The sequence below is a fragment of the Salmo salar genome, chromosome 16 (assembly GCF_965601325.2).
Source record: "Salmo salar chromosome 16, fSalSal1, whole genome shotgun sequence".
Classification (NCBI taxonomy): Eukaryota; Metazoa; Chordata; class Actinopteri; order Salmoniformes; family Salmonidae; genus Salmo; species Salmo salar.
The window spans coordinates 24,807,000-24,826,810 of record NC_138306.1 but is presented as its reverse complement, the minus strand read 5'-3'; the positions used below and the strand labels follow the sequence as shown (position 1 = coordinate 24,826,810).

Here is a 19,811-nt window from a genome sequence, read left to right as displayed (position 1 = left end):
TCTTGCAGGAACTTCTGACACACTCCAGCCAAATGAGGTCTAGCATTGTCTTGCATTAGGAGGAATCCAGGGCCAACCGCACCAGCATATGGTCTCACAAGGGGTCTGAGGATCTCATCTCGGTACCCAATGGCAGTCAGGCTACCTCTGGCGAGCACATGGAGGGCTGTGCGGCCCCCCAAAGAAATGCCACCCCACACCATGACTGACCCACCGCCAAACCGGTCATGCTGGAGGATGTTGCAGGCAGCAGAACGTTCTCCACGGCGTCTCCAGACTCTGTCACGTCTGTCACGTGCTCAGTGTGAACCTGCTTTCATCTGTGAAGAGCACAGGGCGCCAGTGGCGAATTTGCCAATCTTGGTGTTCTCTGGCAAATGCCAAACGTCCTGCACGGTGTTGGGCTGTAAGCACAACCCCAACCTGTGGACGTTGGGCCCTCATACCACCCTCATGGAGTCTGTTTCTGACCGTTTGAGCAGACACATGCACATTTGTGGCCTGCTGGAGGTCATTTTGCAGGGCTCTGGCAGTGCTTCTCCTGCTCCTCCTTGCACAAAGGCGGAGGTAGCGGTCCTGCTGCTGGGTTGTTGCCCTCCTACGGCCTCCTCCACGTCTCCTGATGTACTGGCCTGTCTCCTGGTATCGCCTCCATGCTCTGGACACTACGTTGACAGACACAGCAAACCTTCTTGCCACAGCAGAACCACTCCTTTATTGGGGGTGTCTTGCTAATTGCCTATAATTTCCACCTGTTGTCTATTCCATTTGCACAACAGCATGTGAAATTTATTGTCAATCAGTGTTGCTTCCTAAGTGAACAGTTTGATTTCACAGAAGTGTGATTGACTTGGAGTTACATTGTGTTGTTTAAGTGTTCCCTTTATTTCTTTGAGCAGTGTAAATATGTATTATATAGTGTGTGTGTGTGGCAGGCAAAAAATAGCATTTGAGAGTGTGCTGACCCTGGTGCTACAAGGGGTACGCAGCTGGAGGTTGAATGTTTGAAAGGATACGGGACTGTAAAAAGTTTGGGAACCACTGCTCTAGAATATGTAAAAGTGTCATGTAAACATATTCCCTGATATGGACCCTTTTCGCCCGGAGTGAATCCAGTGTGGAGAATCCACATCAAAGGAGTACATGGCGGAACCAACATCGATCCTTACACAGCATAATCCGCATCATCAAAAGGTGACAGTTCATTGGTCCGTTTGGCTGCTAATCCCGTCGCTTTGTTTGGAACATTGTCTGGCCACACACACACATGCACACACACATGCACACACACATACACACACACACACACACACACACACACACACACACACACGCACACACACACACACACACACACACACACACACACACACACACACACACACACACACACACACACAGACAGACACACCAATAAAATAAATGTTTAACTGACCCTCCATGAACACTTGAAAACACTAAACAAGTGACCCCCCCATACCCAAAAGAAAAATTCAAACATAGTGGATAGCAGAGAACATGACTAATGCACCATTTACCCTCACTCCAAGGATAGACCAGAGCCATAAACAATGACTTTAGCCAGCAGGTAGCCAGAAGGTTGTGGATTCACATTCCAATGTGGAAGGGAAGGGGTGAAAAGATTTCCATTATATTAAAAGCACTGCATGAATCTATAATTGTCACGTCCTGGCCAGTATAAGGGTTAATTGGTATTGTAGTTTGGTCAGGACGTGGCAGAGGGTATTTGTTTTATGTGGTTAGGGGTGGTGTGTTTGTTGTAGGGCAGTTGATTTAGGTATTCCGGGGTTTTTGGGCACTGTTTGATTTTAATGTATTCTATGTTTAGTCTAGTGTGTCTGTTTCTATGTTTGGGTTCATTGGGGTTGGGACTCTCAATTGAAGGCAGGTGTTGTCAATTTGCCTTTGATTGAGAGTCCCATATATGAGGGTGTGTTTGTCTTTTGTGGGAGATTGATTTTGCACTGCGTTTTTGTATAGCCTGCAAAACTGTTACCGTTGTAAGTACTGTTTATTGTTTTTTTGTTCAAGTGGATGCTTTACATGTTTTCTTTAATAAACATGAGTGTCCACAATCCCACTGCATTTTGGTCTTTTCCTCAACACGACGAAAACCGAGACAATAATGCAGTCTGAGAAAAAATTGCCTTTTATAAATGCGTTTCATGCAATTCTACATTATTTTACATTATTGGAGACAAACATAATCATATACAGTACCAGTCGAAAGTTTGGACACCTACTCATTCAAGGGTTTTCTTTATTTTGACTATTTTCTACATTGTAGAATAATAGTGAAGACATCAAAACTATGAAATAACACATATGGAATCATGTAGTATCCAAAAAACTGTTTAACCTCTCTAGGGTATGTGGGACGAAATCGTCCCACCTACGCAACAGCCAGTGTAATCCCGTGGCGCGATATTCAAATACCTTAGAAATGCTATTACTTCAATTTCTCAAACATATGACTATTTTACACCATTTTAAAGACAAGACTCTCGTTAATCTAACCACACTGTCCGATTTCAAAAAGGCTTTACAACGAAAGCAAAACATTAGATTATGTCAGCAGAGTACCCAGTCAGAAATAATCAGACACCCATTTTTCAAGCTAGCATATAATGTCACATAAACCCAAACCACAGCTAAATGCAGCACTAACCTTTGATCTTCAGATGACAATCCTAGGACATTATGTTATACAATACATGCATGTTTTGTTCAATCAAGTTCATATTTATATCAAAAACCAGCTTTTTACATTAGCATGTGACGTTCAGAACTAGCATACCCCCCGCAAACTTCTGGTGAATTTACACAAAATGTACTAAATTACTCACGATAAACGCTCACAAAAAACATAACAATTATTTTAAGAATTATAGATACAGAACTCCTTTATGCACTCGCTATGTCCGATTTTAAAATAGCTTTTCGGTGAAAGCACATTTTGCAATATTCTGAGTAGATAGCCCGGCAACACAGGGCTAGCTATTTAGACACCCACCAAGTTTAGCCCTCACCAAAGTCAGATTTACTATAAGAAAAATGTTATTACCTTTGCTGTTCTTCGTCAGAATGCACTCTCAGGACTTCTACTTCAATAACAAATGTTGGTTTGGTTCAAAATAATCCATAGTTATGTTCAAATATCCTCTGTTTTGTTCGTGCGTTCAAGACACTATCCGAAAGTGTAAAGAAGGGTGACACGCCCGACGCGTTTCGTGACAAAAAATGTCTAAATATTCCATTACCGTACTTCGAAGCATGTCAACCGCTGTTTAAAATCAATTTTTATGCCATTTGTCTCATAAAAAAGCAATAATATTCCGACCGGGAAACCGTGTTTTAGTTCAAAGAGAGAGAAATAAAAACATGGGGTCGCCTCGTGCACGCGCCTCAGTCTCATTGTCCTCTGATAGACCACTTACCAAAGGCGCTAATGTTTTTCAGCCAGGGGCTGCAAAGACATCATTCAGCTTTTTCCCGGGTTCTGAGAGCCTATGGGAGCCGTAGGAAGTGTCACGTTACAGCAAAGATCCTACATTTTCAATAAAGCGAGTCAAGAAGCCCAAGGAATGGTCAGAGAGGGCACTTCCTGTACAGAATCTTCTCAGGTTTTTGCCTGCCATATGAGTTCTGTTATATTCACAGACACCATTCAAACAGTTTTAGAAACTTTAGGGTGTTTTCTATCCAAAGCCAATAATTACATGCATATTCTAGTTTCTGGGCAGTAGTAATAACCAGATTAAATCGGGTACGTTTTTTATCCGGCCGTGTAAATACTGCCCCCTAGCCCTAACAGGTTAACAAATTTATATTTGAGATTCTTCAAAGTAGCCTCCCTTAGTCTTGATGACAGCTTTGCACACTCTTGGCATTCTCTCAACCAGCTTCACTTGGAATGCTTTTCCAACAGTCTTGAATGAGTTCCCACAAATGCTGAGCACTTGTTGGCTGCTTTTCCTTCACTCTGCGGTCCAACTTATCCCAAACCATCTCAATTGGGTTGAGGTCGGGCGATTGCGGAGGCCAGGTCATCTGATGCAGCACTCCATCAAATAGCCCTTACACAGCTTGGAGGTGTGTAATTTCGTGATTATGATCTTGTCTCATCGCTGCAACTCTCCAACGGGCTCGGGAGAGGCGAAGGTCGAGTCATGAGTCCTCCGAAACATGACCCGCCATACCATGCTTCTTAACACCCGCTCGCTGCACCAGTGTGCTGGAGGATACACCATTCAACTGATGACTGAAGTCAGCCTGCAGTCGCCTGGCCCGCCACAAGGAGTTGCTAGAGTGCATTGAGCTGAGTAAAGCACCCCCGGCCATACCCTCCCCTAACTCGGATAACGCTGGGCCAATTGTGCTCTGCCCTATGGGACTCCCGGTCACAGCCAGTTGTGACACAGCCCAGGCTGTAGTGGCACCACAATACTGCGATGCAGTGCCTTAGACTGCCGTGCCACTTGGGAGACCAAGCATAATATTTTAATACCACAAAAGAGCATGATAATGAATGAGTTCATGCTGTAGCACCAGAGCAGTTTGGATTTCTATACAAGCTATTGTTAAAAAAGAGGATAGTCTAAGTTTGGAACAGTAATAAAGTTGTCTATCAACTGTAAAAATGGAGCTCAACAGAACCAGTTACAACTGAAGTATTTGATCATCAATGAATTCGAGAAAAAGCTATTTGTTTTTTAACATAGGAGCCCCATATCATCAGGTAGGCCTAAATGCACTTGTAACTTGTTTTCATTCGGGAAACTATCATTTTCTAATTTATTCAATTTATTCCATGATACTTTTGTTACAAAATTGATTTGTGTTGTCTGTGATTAGGGCATGGGAATAGAAGAGCATCTGCTAGGCTAAATTAACAAACTAGGAAAGCATAGCTCAACACATGGTCCTCAAACCAAAGACTGGCCAAACCCGTGTTTCTAAAAGTGAATTCAAAGGCACTGTATAGCCTAATGACTGTACAGTCTAATAAGGCATTTTTCATGTCATTACTTTTTAATTCTAAGTCATCATTTTTTATGTCATTTTATACAGCCTACATGCAAAATGTATAGGCATGTTGTTGAAGTGCTGTTGTTGATGTGTTGTTGAAATACTGAGCACCCCTGCCAAGCTGTAGCGTGTCACAAATGTGTCACTTAAATGTGTATTTGTATTTATTAAGGATCTCCTTTTTTAACCCTAACCCTACTCTTCCTGGGGTCCAGCAACATTTAGGCAGTTATATACATTTAAAAATATTACATGACATTACATTTCATAACACTTTTCACAACACATTAAGTGTGTGCCCTCATGCCACTACTCTACTACCTCATATCTATAATACAATACAAAAATTTATCAGGCAATAACTAACTCATTAAGAATCCGGGGCACCACGGGAGCATTCGTTTATATAGAGCCGCTATCTCCCGAATCCACTCTTAAAGATCTGAAGATCTTTTATATCAATAGCAGTCAGTCATTAATTATTATTTACCTTCTATCAGTCTCATCTGTACATCATAAAATTCTTGGTTATCTGCACGAACCCTAGCATAAATTATGAATCAGCGATATACAAATTGGTTCAATTATTTATTTACTAACTAATCAAATCACATAAATACATAACAAACAAACAGTAGATATTATAGATTGGGTTGCTACATGATACAAAGAAAAGTCCCTAGCGGACGAAAGCGATATGACGGCTTGGTAGACAAAAGAAAGGGGTGGATGGTTCAAGAGCGGGAAACTCAAAGGATTACTACACTCATAGAAATTGCTAATACTTTACTTGAACGACCGCTCATACAAAAAGAAATTGCAATTTATATTTACTTTCACTTTCGTATGTCGTTATTGTCTTCTCTGTTGGAATCCGGTCCGTCTGCTGGAGAGTTCATCAGAATCTCTCTGGTTGCGTTTCCCTAAAGATCAAAGTATTTTGTGTTTGTTAGATTGGGAATTTTAGAGTACCATTCGGAAATGTTCTCATAGAATAGATGTTTGTATTCCCATCCTAGGTTTACGTAATTTCTAACTGCAGACTAGTAATTATATGTCTAAGATTTGCTCTTATTCTGTAGGGATCAATAGTCTCAGAGTTTAACCATTTCCAGCTGTGTAGCCAATGCTCCATGTGGTATAGACTTGTCCTTTGGTAGAGTTGTAGTTTAAACCACTTCACACACCAGCCAGTCCCGGGGAAGTGCACACGCACATTGGTGCCAACTGTAAAGTTTGGTGGAGGGGCTGTTTAACATGTTTCGGGCTAGGCCCCTTAGTTACAGTGAAGGGAAATCTTAATGCTACAGCATACAATGGCATTCTAGACGATTCTGTGCTTCCAATATTGTGCCAACAATTTGGGGAAGGCCATTTCCAGTTTCAGCATGAAAATGACCCTGTGCAAAAAGCGAGGTCCATACAGAAATGGTTTGTAGCGATCTGTGTGGAAGAACTTGACTGGCCTGCACAGAGCCCTGACCTCAACCCCATCGAACACCTTTGGAATGAATTGGAATGCCGACTGCGAGCTAGACCTGACTGCCCAACATCAGTGCCCGACCTCACTAATGCTCTTGTGGCTGAATGGAAGCAAGTCCCTGCAGCAATGTTCCAACATCAAGAATGGAAAGCCTTCCCAGAAGAGTGGAGGGTATTATAGCAGCAAAGGGAGGGGGACCAACTTCATATTAATGCCCATGATTTTGGAATGAGATGTTCAACGAGCATGTAGTGTATTTTCTCTTTTCTGGTATAGATAGTTACCACGGTTACAGAAGCAGTGTCCTAGGAAACACAGACACACACACGCGCACACACTGAGAGGGGGCCTTCGTGGCATTATAAACACAGTTCATTAAAGGGGAGGAAGAGAGATCAATCTGGAGTGTAGAGGGACACATACACACACCAGCACCATCCTCCTCCAGCCCACCTGCAAGGAGCAATCAGGGCATCTGCCACCACAGAGGTCAGACCATCTAACATACCATTACAGCTCTGTGTGTGTGTGTGTGTGTGTGTGTGTGTGTGTGTGTGTGTGTGTGTGTGTGTGTGTGTGTGTGTGTGTGTGTGTGTGTGTGTGTGTGTGTGTGTGTGTGGTGTGTGTGGGGGGGGATATGTAGCAACACTGAGATATGTAGTTTAATTGCCTGTTATAAAACTGATGGCAGTAGTAAATTACTGTGAATGTATGTATAGAATTATGTGATTCAGGATTTGTATCCACTGCCACTGCATTAACTGAAGCTGAATTAGTTTAGCTTTAGGCTTAATTATGTATTGGAAACCAACTTAAAGCAGAAGCTCTATTTCCTTGTTTACCCTATTCTGTCCACTTTTAGCATCATATCTCTCTCTTCATCTCATTCTGCCTGTATCCCTGTCTCTCCTGCCCACTCTAGCTGCTCCTTTCATCTCTCGTTTCCCTTGCTCTTCCTCCCCTTTTACCCACCCCCCCTCTCTCTCCTCCTTCCTCCATCCATCTCTCTGCTCTCCCCTCTTGCTCCCTCGCTCCACCCTTCCATCCCTCACTCCCTCCCTCTCTGTGTTGTGTTCAGCTTGCGGAGGGTGGAGTGTCCTGGGCTCAAACATTAACATGCGGCAGGCAGCCATCCCAGCCTCTTTCCTCCTTTCCTCTTGAGGAAGCGATAAACAGAAGCAGGAAGGGAGGGGGAAAGATGGAGAGAGGAGAATGAATGAATGAAATAAGGGTTACGAGTGATTGATACGGCACAGAGACAGAGAGGGAGGGAGAGAGAGACAGGGAGAGAGGGAAGGGGTAGATAGAGAATGAGGGGTGTACTCACAGACACACTTGACGTGATACCCATAATGTACACACACATGTAAACACAGACGCACATACGTTAACACACAGAGGCAATTTAAAAACACATTGATATTTGAATCACTGTATAGTATCGATGATTTTGCAGGAACAAAGAAAGAACAGAGAGAAGGGGAGAGGGACAGAGGAAGTAAGGAGAAAAGCAGCTGTTAGAAGGATGGGAGGGTGAGTGTTGAGGACACAGACAAACAGGCAGCAGTGTGATCCACACACACACACACACAAAGCTGCAGCAGTAGTGATGAATGAAGACCAGGAGAAGCTTTGATTCGGCTCTAGTAGAATTCACCAGCCACCTCCATCAGAGAAATGGAAGGAATGGAGAAGGAGAGAGAAAGAGAGAGAGAGAGATGGAGGGGGAAAAAGAGAAAGGGGGAAAAAGAGAAAGTGATTCAAGGCGAAGAGGAGGTGCCAGTGACAATTAAGCCAAATGGGCCGGTGCTTCATTCCTGCCCCCCCACCCCCCCCCCACCCCCACCCACACACCAACCTGTCCTGGGTAGCAGTGGCACATGCACACACGCAGGCAGGCAGACAGGCAGGAGGAGATCAATCGTGCCCCGGGGCGTGTGTGTGCGTGTGTGCGTGTGTGTGTGTGCATATGTCGTTTCAGTGTGTTTGCGACATGGTGTCGCTGGCGTATGTTGTCCTCGTGGAGATGTAGCGTTAGCAGCAGCGGAGGGGGCAGCCTGCTTGTGTGTGTGTGTCTGGGAGAGTATGTGTGTTGGTTAGAATGCTCAGAGAGAGCTGTGTGTGCGTGAGTGTGTGTGAGTCGTCAGAGGGGAGGGGAGCCTCCAAGCGCAGTAGCGGTAACAGCAGCAGGGCTAGCAGCAGCATCGTCGCCAGTGTGTGTGTGAGTGTGTGTGAGTGGGCGTGTGTGTGTGAGGGGTGGAGGGGAGCGGAGAGGGACTCCCAGGAGAAGGAGTCTTGGTCGGGGTGTAGAGCCAGCCTCTCTCCCTCTCCTCCACAGCAGGACCTGGACCTCCAGAGCCAGGGGACTAGGTGGGATCTGTCGCCCAGTCTGGAGCACTGGAAGCTGGGGAGCTCTCTCCCCCTCTCTGGAGGGCTGTTCGGTGGGAGCGGGAGCTCAGGATATGTGTGACTCAGGGGGACTGCCAGACGGATCTGAGAGACAGCAACGGGGAAGATTCCGTTACCTCTAACCGTTAACACTACTGCTCCTGCCTAGGAGAGGACGAGGAGGAGAGGAAAAGAGGGGTGGAGGGAGGGGGGACAGGGGGATTTTGTGTTTGCTGTAACAGAGGAAGAGGAAGAGACAGAAGGATTTAGAGGAGGAGGGTAGGAAGAGTGATCTCTCGTCCCATGACTTTCCCTCAGGGTTTGCTTTGGGACCGTTGACTGTTGGCCGCTTGGACAGACAGTGGCACTTATCTTACAACCGGTCACTGTGACAACTGTCAGGTTGTTGCTGGGTTACTGTCCCCTTGGCGACCCGACCATGTCGGTGACCACAGGCTTCAGCTACCAGCTGCCTGGCATCACCACGGTAACCTATGTGTTTGTTTACAGCCCGGGCACGGTACAGCGGGACCCCAGCCCCCCCACCCACACACCCCCTGCCATTACCGGCGCCAGCGGCCCCAAACGGAAACTCTACAGTGCCGTGCCGGGACGCACCTTCATTGTGGTCAAACCGTACACGCCACAGGGCGAGGGAGAGATCCAGCTGAACCGTGGAGAGAGGGTCAAAGGTTAGTACACTATGACTGTTCATAAAGTAGTTTGACCTCTTTTGACAGGTGTATTATGAAACTCGACAGGTCTCAGATTTGGGAAGGAATCTAAAACGATGTAAATGACATATCTCATTCTAGGAAACCAGGAAATCACTAGGAAACCAGAAACTTGACTTGGGATCACAAACTTTTATTCCGTCTATAGAATGTGAAAACTATGTGCTGAGTAAGTCTGGGTCTAGTATGTAGTCTCAGGCAAGGTCAGCCATCACAAGAGTGTGTCACTCTTGTCACAGGTGTAAATGGATGTGACAGAAGGTGTGTTTAACAGTAGAGGCAGTACAACACTAAAAGGATGGGTCATGCATACATTATGCAGTACAGTGCATAGATAAAGGACATTCCACTGTTTTCATTCCATTCATGCCTCTGTAATGTCACTTCACCACTGGAAAGTGGTACATTTGTCATCTAATGCATCTGAAGTGTTGTCAAAGTCATTCTGACATGAACAATGTTTTTCTGTTTTAGTGTGACTTCACCAGCATTGTCATGGGTTGAATCCTAACTAACGTGTGATGTCTACGCATAAATGCCGTAATGACTTTGAGTTATGTGTTACGTGTGCATATCTCAAGCTAGGATTCAGCCCTACAGGATGTCTATATATTCTGACTCATAATCCTAATGGTGCTGTGGTTACGGTGTCATGTGTGTGTCTTCTGTTCTCCATCCATGCCTCACTCCAGACTACGACTCTAATGACGTAGAAGGTAAAACGCTACAACATTCTTCAACATGACTGTCAGCCCGTCTCTCTCTCTCTCTCCCAATCCACCTCTATATCCAAACCCACCCCTCTCCTTCCCCACAACTCTAGTGCTTGGTTGTTGGTTGAGGAGGGAGTGTGTGTGTACAGTCTGTGTGTGTATTCTACATGAGTTGCTGCCTATATAAGTGCATGATCCTCTATTGCCCAATCCACAATTGACACCTACCCCTTATGCACATTTGATATAGGTGGAGGCAATATGGTAACAACTCCACTGAATGTGTCACCATATTGCTTATGTAGCAGATGAAGATCTGTGAAACTCACTCCTCAGCCTGAAGTCTCTGCGCTGCCGAGTAGCTAGCGACTGGGTATAATGCTTCAAGAGTGCAGTCACGTGTGTTTGCGAGGCAGAGGTCCTGGGTTTGAGCCTTGGTGTGAGATGATTCAGGAGGAAGCGGTACATGCTAAGCAAGCAGTGCAATATCCTTTTACACTTACACCTCTCAAAGCCTGACAGATCTCAACAAGTTAGGGGTTCAAGTTAGGGGTTAGGGGTTAAATAAAGTTTGGGCAGGAGCGTACACTCACTTCGTACTTCCTCTTCAGAGTGATTCTTCTTCCTGTGTGCGACGTAGTTTATCTTCCCTCTTCTACGCATGCCAACAGGGTGACATGTTTGCCACTGCTTTTACTCTCCTACAGGCTCTTAGACACATACACCTCTCCCTGACAGGCACAGATACCACACTTACCCCTTTGCTATATGGTCTGATACACTCCCACCCTTAGACTGTGTGTGTGTGTGTGTGTGTGTGTGTGTGTGTGTGTGTGTGTGTGTGTGTGTGTGTGTGTGTGTTTGTGTGTGTGTGTGTGTGTGTGTGTGTGTGTGTGTGTGTGCGCACGTGCGTGTGTGATGAAAAGTGTTGTTGTTTATGATACCTAGGCAGATGTTGTGCCAAACAACTGAGTTGTGAGTCATGAGTATGAATAGAGGAACTCAGTGACCCTGTCTGATATGAGAACTGATATGTATAATGTTGACACAGATGTTATCACCCACAGAACTTTCCATTTCAGAGGAACGGACACACACACCCATACACAATGAAATGCATTTTTCCTCTTTTCCATGCATTGTTCAAGGTTATTCACATTACCACAAACGTCAGAAATGATAGTGTATATTGTGTCTAAAACATAGTGTTCCATGATGGTACTGTTTTGAGAAATGGCCACTATGGTGTCCATGTTAATGGAACACCAGTCCTACCGTGGCAAGGCTATGTGAAACTTTCATGCCAGTGGACGCTATGCTGAATACTGCAGGTGGGAATGAAAAACATGACCATATACGTGGCATATGCTCTCACTTATGATTACAGTCATATGGCTCATGCTAGAATTGAACCTACAACGTTGGAGTTGCCAGCATCACACTCAAGCCAACCGAGCCATCTGGCAGTGTTGTATAACACTGACCAACATGACTAACTGTACTTTCCACTTCCCTGTCCACTGTAGTTCATGGGTATAAGCTGTATCGAATGCCAATTTGAAGGCAAAAATATTTTTTTCACTCTTCAGTTTTGCTAGTTCCCAGCTGGTCTTGTTGTTGCTAGCCTGCAGTGACCAGTCCGCCTCACAGTGTATAGAGGGGGGTTGGGACTGGAGAGGCCGTCTCTGTGGATGGATGATCTCCACTTTGATACATAATACATTCCATCTCATCTGCATTCATGAATGGATGAGTTGCTAATAGTTACAGGCCTCATTTACACTGGGGGAAGAGAAGAGGTGAGGAGAGGAAGGAGAAAAGAGGAGAGGGCAAGAGATGAAGCTTCTCTAATGTGCCATATTCTTGAGGAGAAAAACTTTGACAGAAGCCAGAGCACATGGCCAGTTTAGATGTGACGGTACGACCATGAAAGGATAGGGAGAATCCCCCCTTCCCCCCACCAACCACATCCTTTGCAAAAATAAAGAAGGTTGCCTTCTACCTTTTACAATGAGAAGGTAGTAAGAGTACTATACACTTTCAACATCAACGCCCTACTTCAACCAGCTTTATCTGTAAGAGCCTGGTTTTGTAGGATGGTGTCCCTGTCATACTTTGTTGTTGAACCTCCATTAACTCAGTCACATCTCCCTTGTGTCATACCCATATTCTTCTCTTGTCACTTTTCCATCCCTTTATCCTGTGACAACAGAGGAACACCTGTATGAGGAACTGAGAGGTTTGAAACCAGCAGGCCTGCATTCTAACTCTCCTCTCATAGCCTACTGTGTTATTGTTAGCATACTGTAGCTAGCTACTGTGGATTAGAATTGTGGCTAGGCTAACCCAGTCAGGTGTTTGGTGTATAGGTTCAGTTGAGGTGGTATTTTATGTAGTCTTTAGACCAGGGCTGTAATAAAACAGATTGTATGCATTAATGTGGTCTTGTCTTCCTCTCTGTCCTGTAGAGAACCGTGTTTTTCAGGCATCAGAAGGTAAACACAGCTGTATAACTCTACAACCCCTGGGATATCTACTGTACAATAGAAACCCTTAGAGACGGTTTCGCGGACACAGATGAAGCTTATTCCACAACTAGGCTTCATCTGTGTCCTGAAAACCGGTCCTTAATGTTTAGGCGTAGTGGTAAAGGACAGTCATGGTTAGCACTTCAGTGAAGTTTGTACATCCTTCAGTGTAGTTTTTGCATAGTCCCCGATGTCACATTTTCTAGCTTTCATTGTCTGTCTTGGTTTTATTGTCTTTCACCCGTTGTTAGTCTTTTATATGTATTGTATCTTCCCTCTACTCATAATGCTGTGTAGCTGACTCCCAATCTGATGAAGAAGAGCTAGGAAATTCCATTCCTCTCCATAATTTAGTCTACAGAAGGATGGTGACAATAGCCCACTGATGCACAGATAGTCTCTTGTAGCCTTCCTATATGTGTGTGTACCTCCACCACAGTGTGTGTGTGTGTGTGTGTGTGGGGGGGGGGGGGGGGGGGGGGGTGTCCATTGTGTGTGTGTGTGTGTCTCGATCCATTGGATATGTTAGTGTTGATAATACCCCAGGGGCCTTCCATTCCCTCCACCTCTCTCTCTCTCCTCTCTGATGTACTCAGATAGCATCACCAGGATGAACACCTCTTGATAGGCCACTTGCTGTCACTATGGAAACGGACAGAAACACTTCTCCTGAAATGTGGTCAAGCCCTTAGAGCACACACTCATTCACACGCACACACACACACATGCACACACACACACATGCACAAACACATGCACTCACCTAGGGCTTTGGCGGTCATGACATTTTGTCAGCTGGGGATTGTCATGCAAATAACTGCCGGTTTCACGGTAACTGACCTTTAATTAACATAAACACGTTTAGTATCTCTTAGCTTCCATGCATAGCCTACAAGCCACTGATGCAGACTTTTGGAACATCTACATTTTAAAGTCTAATAAATCCATTTAATATAGCCTCACAATAAATAGTAAGAAGAATACAATTGAACATAGCTGAATAAAATAGAAAGGATATTTCCCCAAACGATTTTGGAGTGAGTGCGCACATTCAGTTATTCTGTGTTGAGCGGTTAACAAAGAAACAGGTCCTCCTATATGCTTCATTTAGAGTTATATATGCAACTTTAGTTGTGATACAAACATTAGGCTATATATATATATACATATATATATTTTTTTTTAATATACATTCTAAAGCTGCATGATTAAACTCTAATGATGATTTGAAAAAAGTGTCATGAAAGGCAGAGCTCTACTGTTCTTGTGCAGGCTGCACACACTTCATCAGTCTCTCATTCACAATATGACAAGCGCTTGATAATATTCTTACCCATCAGACTTTTCTCAATTTAATCTTGTCTTTACATATACTAAATAATATGTGTGAAATTAGTTTGGATATAAAATGGGACATTATCATGCTCCTCTCGGAACAGGGGCAGGGGGAAAAAATGCATGTAACCCGTATGCACTTAAATAGTGAATGGAGTACACTTTTCCCGTGGTTCATTTAATGCCAGCCAGGCAGGCTACTCCGGTTGTAAAGCGAAGCAATGTGCTTAATATTAGGAACGTTTAGAAATATATATAGTAGGCTTAGCCTATAGAAAGCTGATGGGCTCCTCCTCTTTTTAATAGAGGCCATCAAAACTCTGTTTTCTCACGCAACTGCATAGCCTATAGAAATCTTGCGCAACATGGGTTTATGGGCTCTCAAGTAGTGTTTGATTAGATTTTTTGATTGCATTTGCGTTAATGTCAGATTGATTAGAGTGCTGAGTACCAGGCCATTATCGAAGCCATTGGCCGTTATCAAGTTTGGTAGGCTACTAATGATAATCAGTGGCATCAGAGTGCAGTTTTGGAGAAGCCTAGTTACCGTGACTCCACAGTCACGTGGAATTTGACTGTGTTCATGACTCGTGACTGCCGGTAATATGGTCACCGTAACAGCCCTACACTCACCTCACACATTGTACCATCTTAACACACATAAAGTACAAACACACACCAACATACCCCATTCCATTACAGGCTATTACGTCTCAACACACACACACAAGCACACACACTTCTCGTCTGCATGCCATTGTAAATCTTCCAGACAGCCGTGAAAATCTAACCGGCACAAATAACGTTGAGATTAGACATTCACAAACATGATTAATGGTCTCAGGCCTCGCCCAGTGTGTGTGGAATATTAACATTGCTATGGCCAGTAGAGGATACCTGGAGCACACACACAAGCCGGTAGACACACACACACGGACAACAAAAAAAGGCGTTACTAATGATCTGAAGGGGAATGCAGTGTGATTTAACCATTACTGCAGATATACAATTCCAGGCTCAAACCTTCCACTGGTGCTAATGCTTGGTAAACCTGGACCCTTTATGGCTCAGGGCTTCTCTAACATGTTGGCACAGAGGCCCAAATCTGTGTGTGTGTGTGTGCGTGTGTGTGTGTGTGTGTGTGTGTGTGTGTGTGTGTGTGTGTGTGTGTGTGTGTGTGTGTGTGTGTGTGTGTGTGTGTGTGTGTGTGTGTGTGTGTGTGTGTGTGTGTGTGTGTGTGTGTGTGTGTGTGTGTGTGTGTGTGGGTGTGTGTGTGTGTGTGTGTGTGTGTGCCTCTAGAGAAATTACAAAGTGACAGGGTAGAGCGGTCATAGTGACCTGAGGGGATAAAGTTTATTAAGACCTTATTAAGATTTGTGTGTGTGTGTGTGTGTTGATATCAGTTGGGTCAGTGGCCTGGGGGAAGGACGAGAGTGTCACAGCTGTCCAATCAGAGACGCAGCAGGTAGCAAAACCCCAGCCACGCCCACACCTGCACCCTGCAGACCACACCATCTGTCCATCTATCACACACACACATACACACACACAATAATGATTATGAATACAGATCAGGAACTGGAGTAAAAGCTTCCTGACATACAGGATTACTCCATTACCATTAGGTACAGATTGTGTGTGTGTGTGTTGTACAGAGTGTACAGTTTGTGTGTGTGTGCGTGTGGATCCTTGCATGCCCTTACAGAAAAAAACATGCATTTCACATATGAAGTGTTCCACCATGTGTTTTTTCAGAGGGTGTACTCTACCTAGTTTAAGCCTCAGTGCCTGCATGTGTGTGTATTCATGCCCAGATAGTGAGCCGTATCAAGGAAAGGGGATACCTGGTCAGTTGTACAACTGAATGCATTCAACTGAAATGTGTCTTCTGCTTTTAACCCTCTGAATCAGAGAGGTGCGGGTGGCTGCCTTAATCAACACCCACGGCATCGGCGCCCAGGGAACAGTGGGTTAACTGCCTTGATCAGGGGCAGAACAACAGAGTTTTACCTTGTCAGCTCAGGGATTCGATCCAGCAAACTTTCGGTTACTGGCCCAACGCTTCTATCCCGCCAGAGGGACACAGTGGGACTGTGAGATCCTGTAGTGTCTCCATATGGCCTTGCCCTGTGTCAGCCCTGCCCTGCCACTGTTACTGTGACACTGTGTATCACTGAGTGTGTGAATGTGTGTATGAGATGCACACACACACGTCACACATGTGCTGATATGATGTGTTGCGATTCTCACAATTCTACATGTACTACGATTTGATGTTCCAAACATATTGCTCACCATATGTCTGCTGCAGAGGGACAATATGAAGCCATGAGAAAACTAGTTTTAATCAGTCATGGAAATAAAAGTGCAGAAAGCTAATTGAGTTTTGGTGCAGGTACAGCTGACTATCGCAAAAATAACATTGCAATATTGTCAAAAATAATATTGCGATATGTGGTCAAAAATAAAATCCTGATATGTCACTATCGATTTTTGCCCCATCAATATTATTGACAGTCAATTTCAGTATGTGTGTTTACTGTGGGCAACAGTCTTGCTCATTAAGGTCCTGTATCACAGAGTAAACACCATTAATCAACACCTACTAAAAACCATACATGCACACACACATGCACTCACACACACCACACATTCTGTCAGTGATATTAACGGTCAATACACAATCACTCAACACTCAATCTCTATTAAACCCTGGTCTTTTAAACCTGACAATACAAAGGGGTTCATTCTTTTTGCCTGTTTTTTATCCACAGCCATGCTGTGTAGCAAGAAGGTACACCCACATCGAATGAGCTTGTGAGTGTATTAAGGTGAACGATAGACAGGAAAGGTAAGAGTTATTAGGTAGCCTGCCTGGTCTATTTTTGTCTTCACCTGGGGGCCTATAGAAATGGGGGAGAAGGAGAAGAAGAAAGAGAATAAATTAAATAGAGGGAGAGAATGAAAACCAAAGTTTTGCTTATCCCTTCAAGGTTGGGATCCCTCTGAGTCATAGTTGGAGTTTTCCTCCCCCACCTTAGTCATTAAGCAGATGCTCTTATCCAGAGTGACTTACAGGAGAAAGTAAGGTCAAGTGTCTTGCTCAAGGGCACATTGACATATTTTTCACCTAGTTTGCTCAGGATTTGAACCAGTGGTCTTTTGTTTACTGGCCCAACACTCTTACCTGCTAGGCTACCTGCCGGTCCCTTCTTCTGCTCCACCTGCTCTCATTCTATACCTGACTTCGCTGTCATTAATATATATAAAGCTCCCTTTTTCATACACTCTCTCTCTTCCTCGACTGAATCGTCTTATCACTCACTCTCTCTTCCCCTCCCTTACTGTGGGTTTGTGTTGAATACAGATGAGGTAGGGACTGCGCCACTCCCCAGCCCTCAGTGAGCTGAAGGAGCCCTGAGAGCACACACACACACACACACACACACACACACACACACACACACACACACACACACACACACACACACACACACACACACAAACAAACAGGGCCCCAGTCTCAGGGAAGTGTGACTATCCTTCCCTCCATTCACTTATTCACTCCCTCCTTCATCTACACTCATCTGTGCCTCTGGGGTCCACTCCGCACCTCCATTCTTTCTTCACTCTCCTCACCTCTAATCTATCTCTTTCTATTCCTCCTCTCCTCTCTTCTCCTTCTCCTATACTTGTGGTAAGATGAGAGCTATTAGTGTCATATACACTGCTTTATCTGGCAATTAATGAACAAATTATGTTCACTGCATTCTGGGATATATAGTTGAATATCCTTGAGACTTGCATCCCAAATGTGTGTGTGTGTGTGTGTGTGTGTGTGTGTGTGTGTGTGTGTGTGTGTGTGTGTGTGTGTGTGTGTGTGTGTGTGTGTGTGTGTGTGTGTGTGTGTGTGTGTGTGTGTGTGTGTGTGTGTGTGCTCTCTATCTATTAAAGTGTGCAGGGCTCCAAATCTAGTAACAACTGCACTCTGGTTATTGGAATGCTCCCTGTACATACACACAAAATCATATGCCTGCTGCTCACCGACAGCAGCTCCACACACATCTGTAATATTTTCTGTTTATAATGATAAATTACTGTATATACATCTAATTTGCTCTTAGTATTCTTACAGCACACACACCCTCATTTTACCAGGTAAGTTGACTGAGAACACATTCTCATTTACAGCAACAACCTGGGGAATAGTTACAGGGGAGAGGAAGGGGGATTAATGAGACAATTGGAAGCTGAGGATGATTAGGTGACCATGATGGCCAGAACACTGGGGTTAACACCCCTACTCTTACGATAAGTGCCATGGGATCTTTAGTGAACACAGAGAGTCAGGACACCCATTTAACGTCCCATCCGAAAGACCCTACACAGAGCAAGGTCCCCAATCACTGCCCTGGGGTATTGGGATATTTTTTTAGACCAGAGGCAAGAGTGCCTCCTACTGGCACTCCAACACCACTTCCAGCAGCATCTGGTCTCCAATTCAGGGACTGACCAGGACCAACCTTGCTTAGCTTCAAAAGCAAGCCAGCAGTGGGATGCAGGATGGTATGCTGCTGGCTCTTTCTCTGTGTGAATGCATATCGGCAGATGGCCATCTCCCAGTGTCTCAGCTCTCTGCTGGTTCCTTTGTTGTGTGTTTCTGCAGGAGAGAGGAGACTTCTTTTAACAACCCCACTCACTCAGTCGGTCTGTCACCTTTCTCTCCTGTGTGTGTGTGTGTGTGTGTGTGTGTGTGTGTGTGTGTGTGTGTGTGTGTGTGTGTGTGTGTGTGTGTGTGTGTGTGTGTGTGTGTGTGTGTGTGTGTGTGTGTGTGTGTGTGTGTGTGTGCGAGTGAGAGAGATGTTAAGAGAAGAAAAAAAGCTGGAGCATGTATAGTGGTAATAGTATGTTTGAGAGAGAGAGAGAGAGAGAGAGAGAGAGAGAGAGAATCAAGTTTAGTGTGTTTGAGGGGGGGGTGGAGGGAGAGGAAATATTGATGTGTGTGTGAATGACTCAGCTTTGAGCAGTAGAGCGAGGCTAGGCTGAAATTAAAATGAGCTCAGTCGGTCGTCACACACACACACACCCGCAGACACACACACACACACACACACAGTGGGGATACAGTGGAGCTTGAAGGCAGGGCAGAGTGTGTGTGGAGTATAAATAGCTCTGCATTGCCACTGATGCTATTTCTGGACCAGGCATCGTGACTGACTCAACCGCAGGCAACCTCAGACGGGACACCAACACACACTTTGTACAGCACACACACTCACGCACGCTTGCACACACACTAAGTTCCTCGCTGTCCAAATCTCTAAGGACTTAAAATGGTTTGAACATACGTTAACAGTTGTTAAGATATTTGGCATGGGCCCTCAAATCCTCAAACAGTTATACAGCTACACCATTGAGAACATCTTGACTGGCTGCATCACTGCTTGGTCTCGATCGCACGGCGCTACAGAGGGTGGTGCAGTCAGCCTTGTACATCACTGGGGCCGAGCTCCCAGTCATCCAGGACCTCTATATCAGGGGATGTGAAAGGAAGGCCCAGAAAATTGTTTAAGACTCCAGC

The 19,811-nt window shown here is 44.8% G+C and overlaps 1 protein-coding gene across 1 annotated transcript in view; it reads left to right on the top strand.

Annotated features, from left to right (window-relative positions):
* LOC106573509 (SH3 and multiple ankyrin repeat domains protein 3) overlaps window positions 1-19,811 on the top strand; it is a 169,781-nt gene that overhangs the window by 35,650 nt on the left and 114,320 nt on the right. The window contains exon 9 of the mRNA XM_082963248.1: window positions 9,431-9,612. Within this exon, the coding sequence (XP_082819374.1) occupies window positions 9,431-9,612 (182 nt within the window). The remainder of the gene's footprint in view (window positions 1-9,430; window positions 9,613-19,811) is intronic.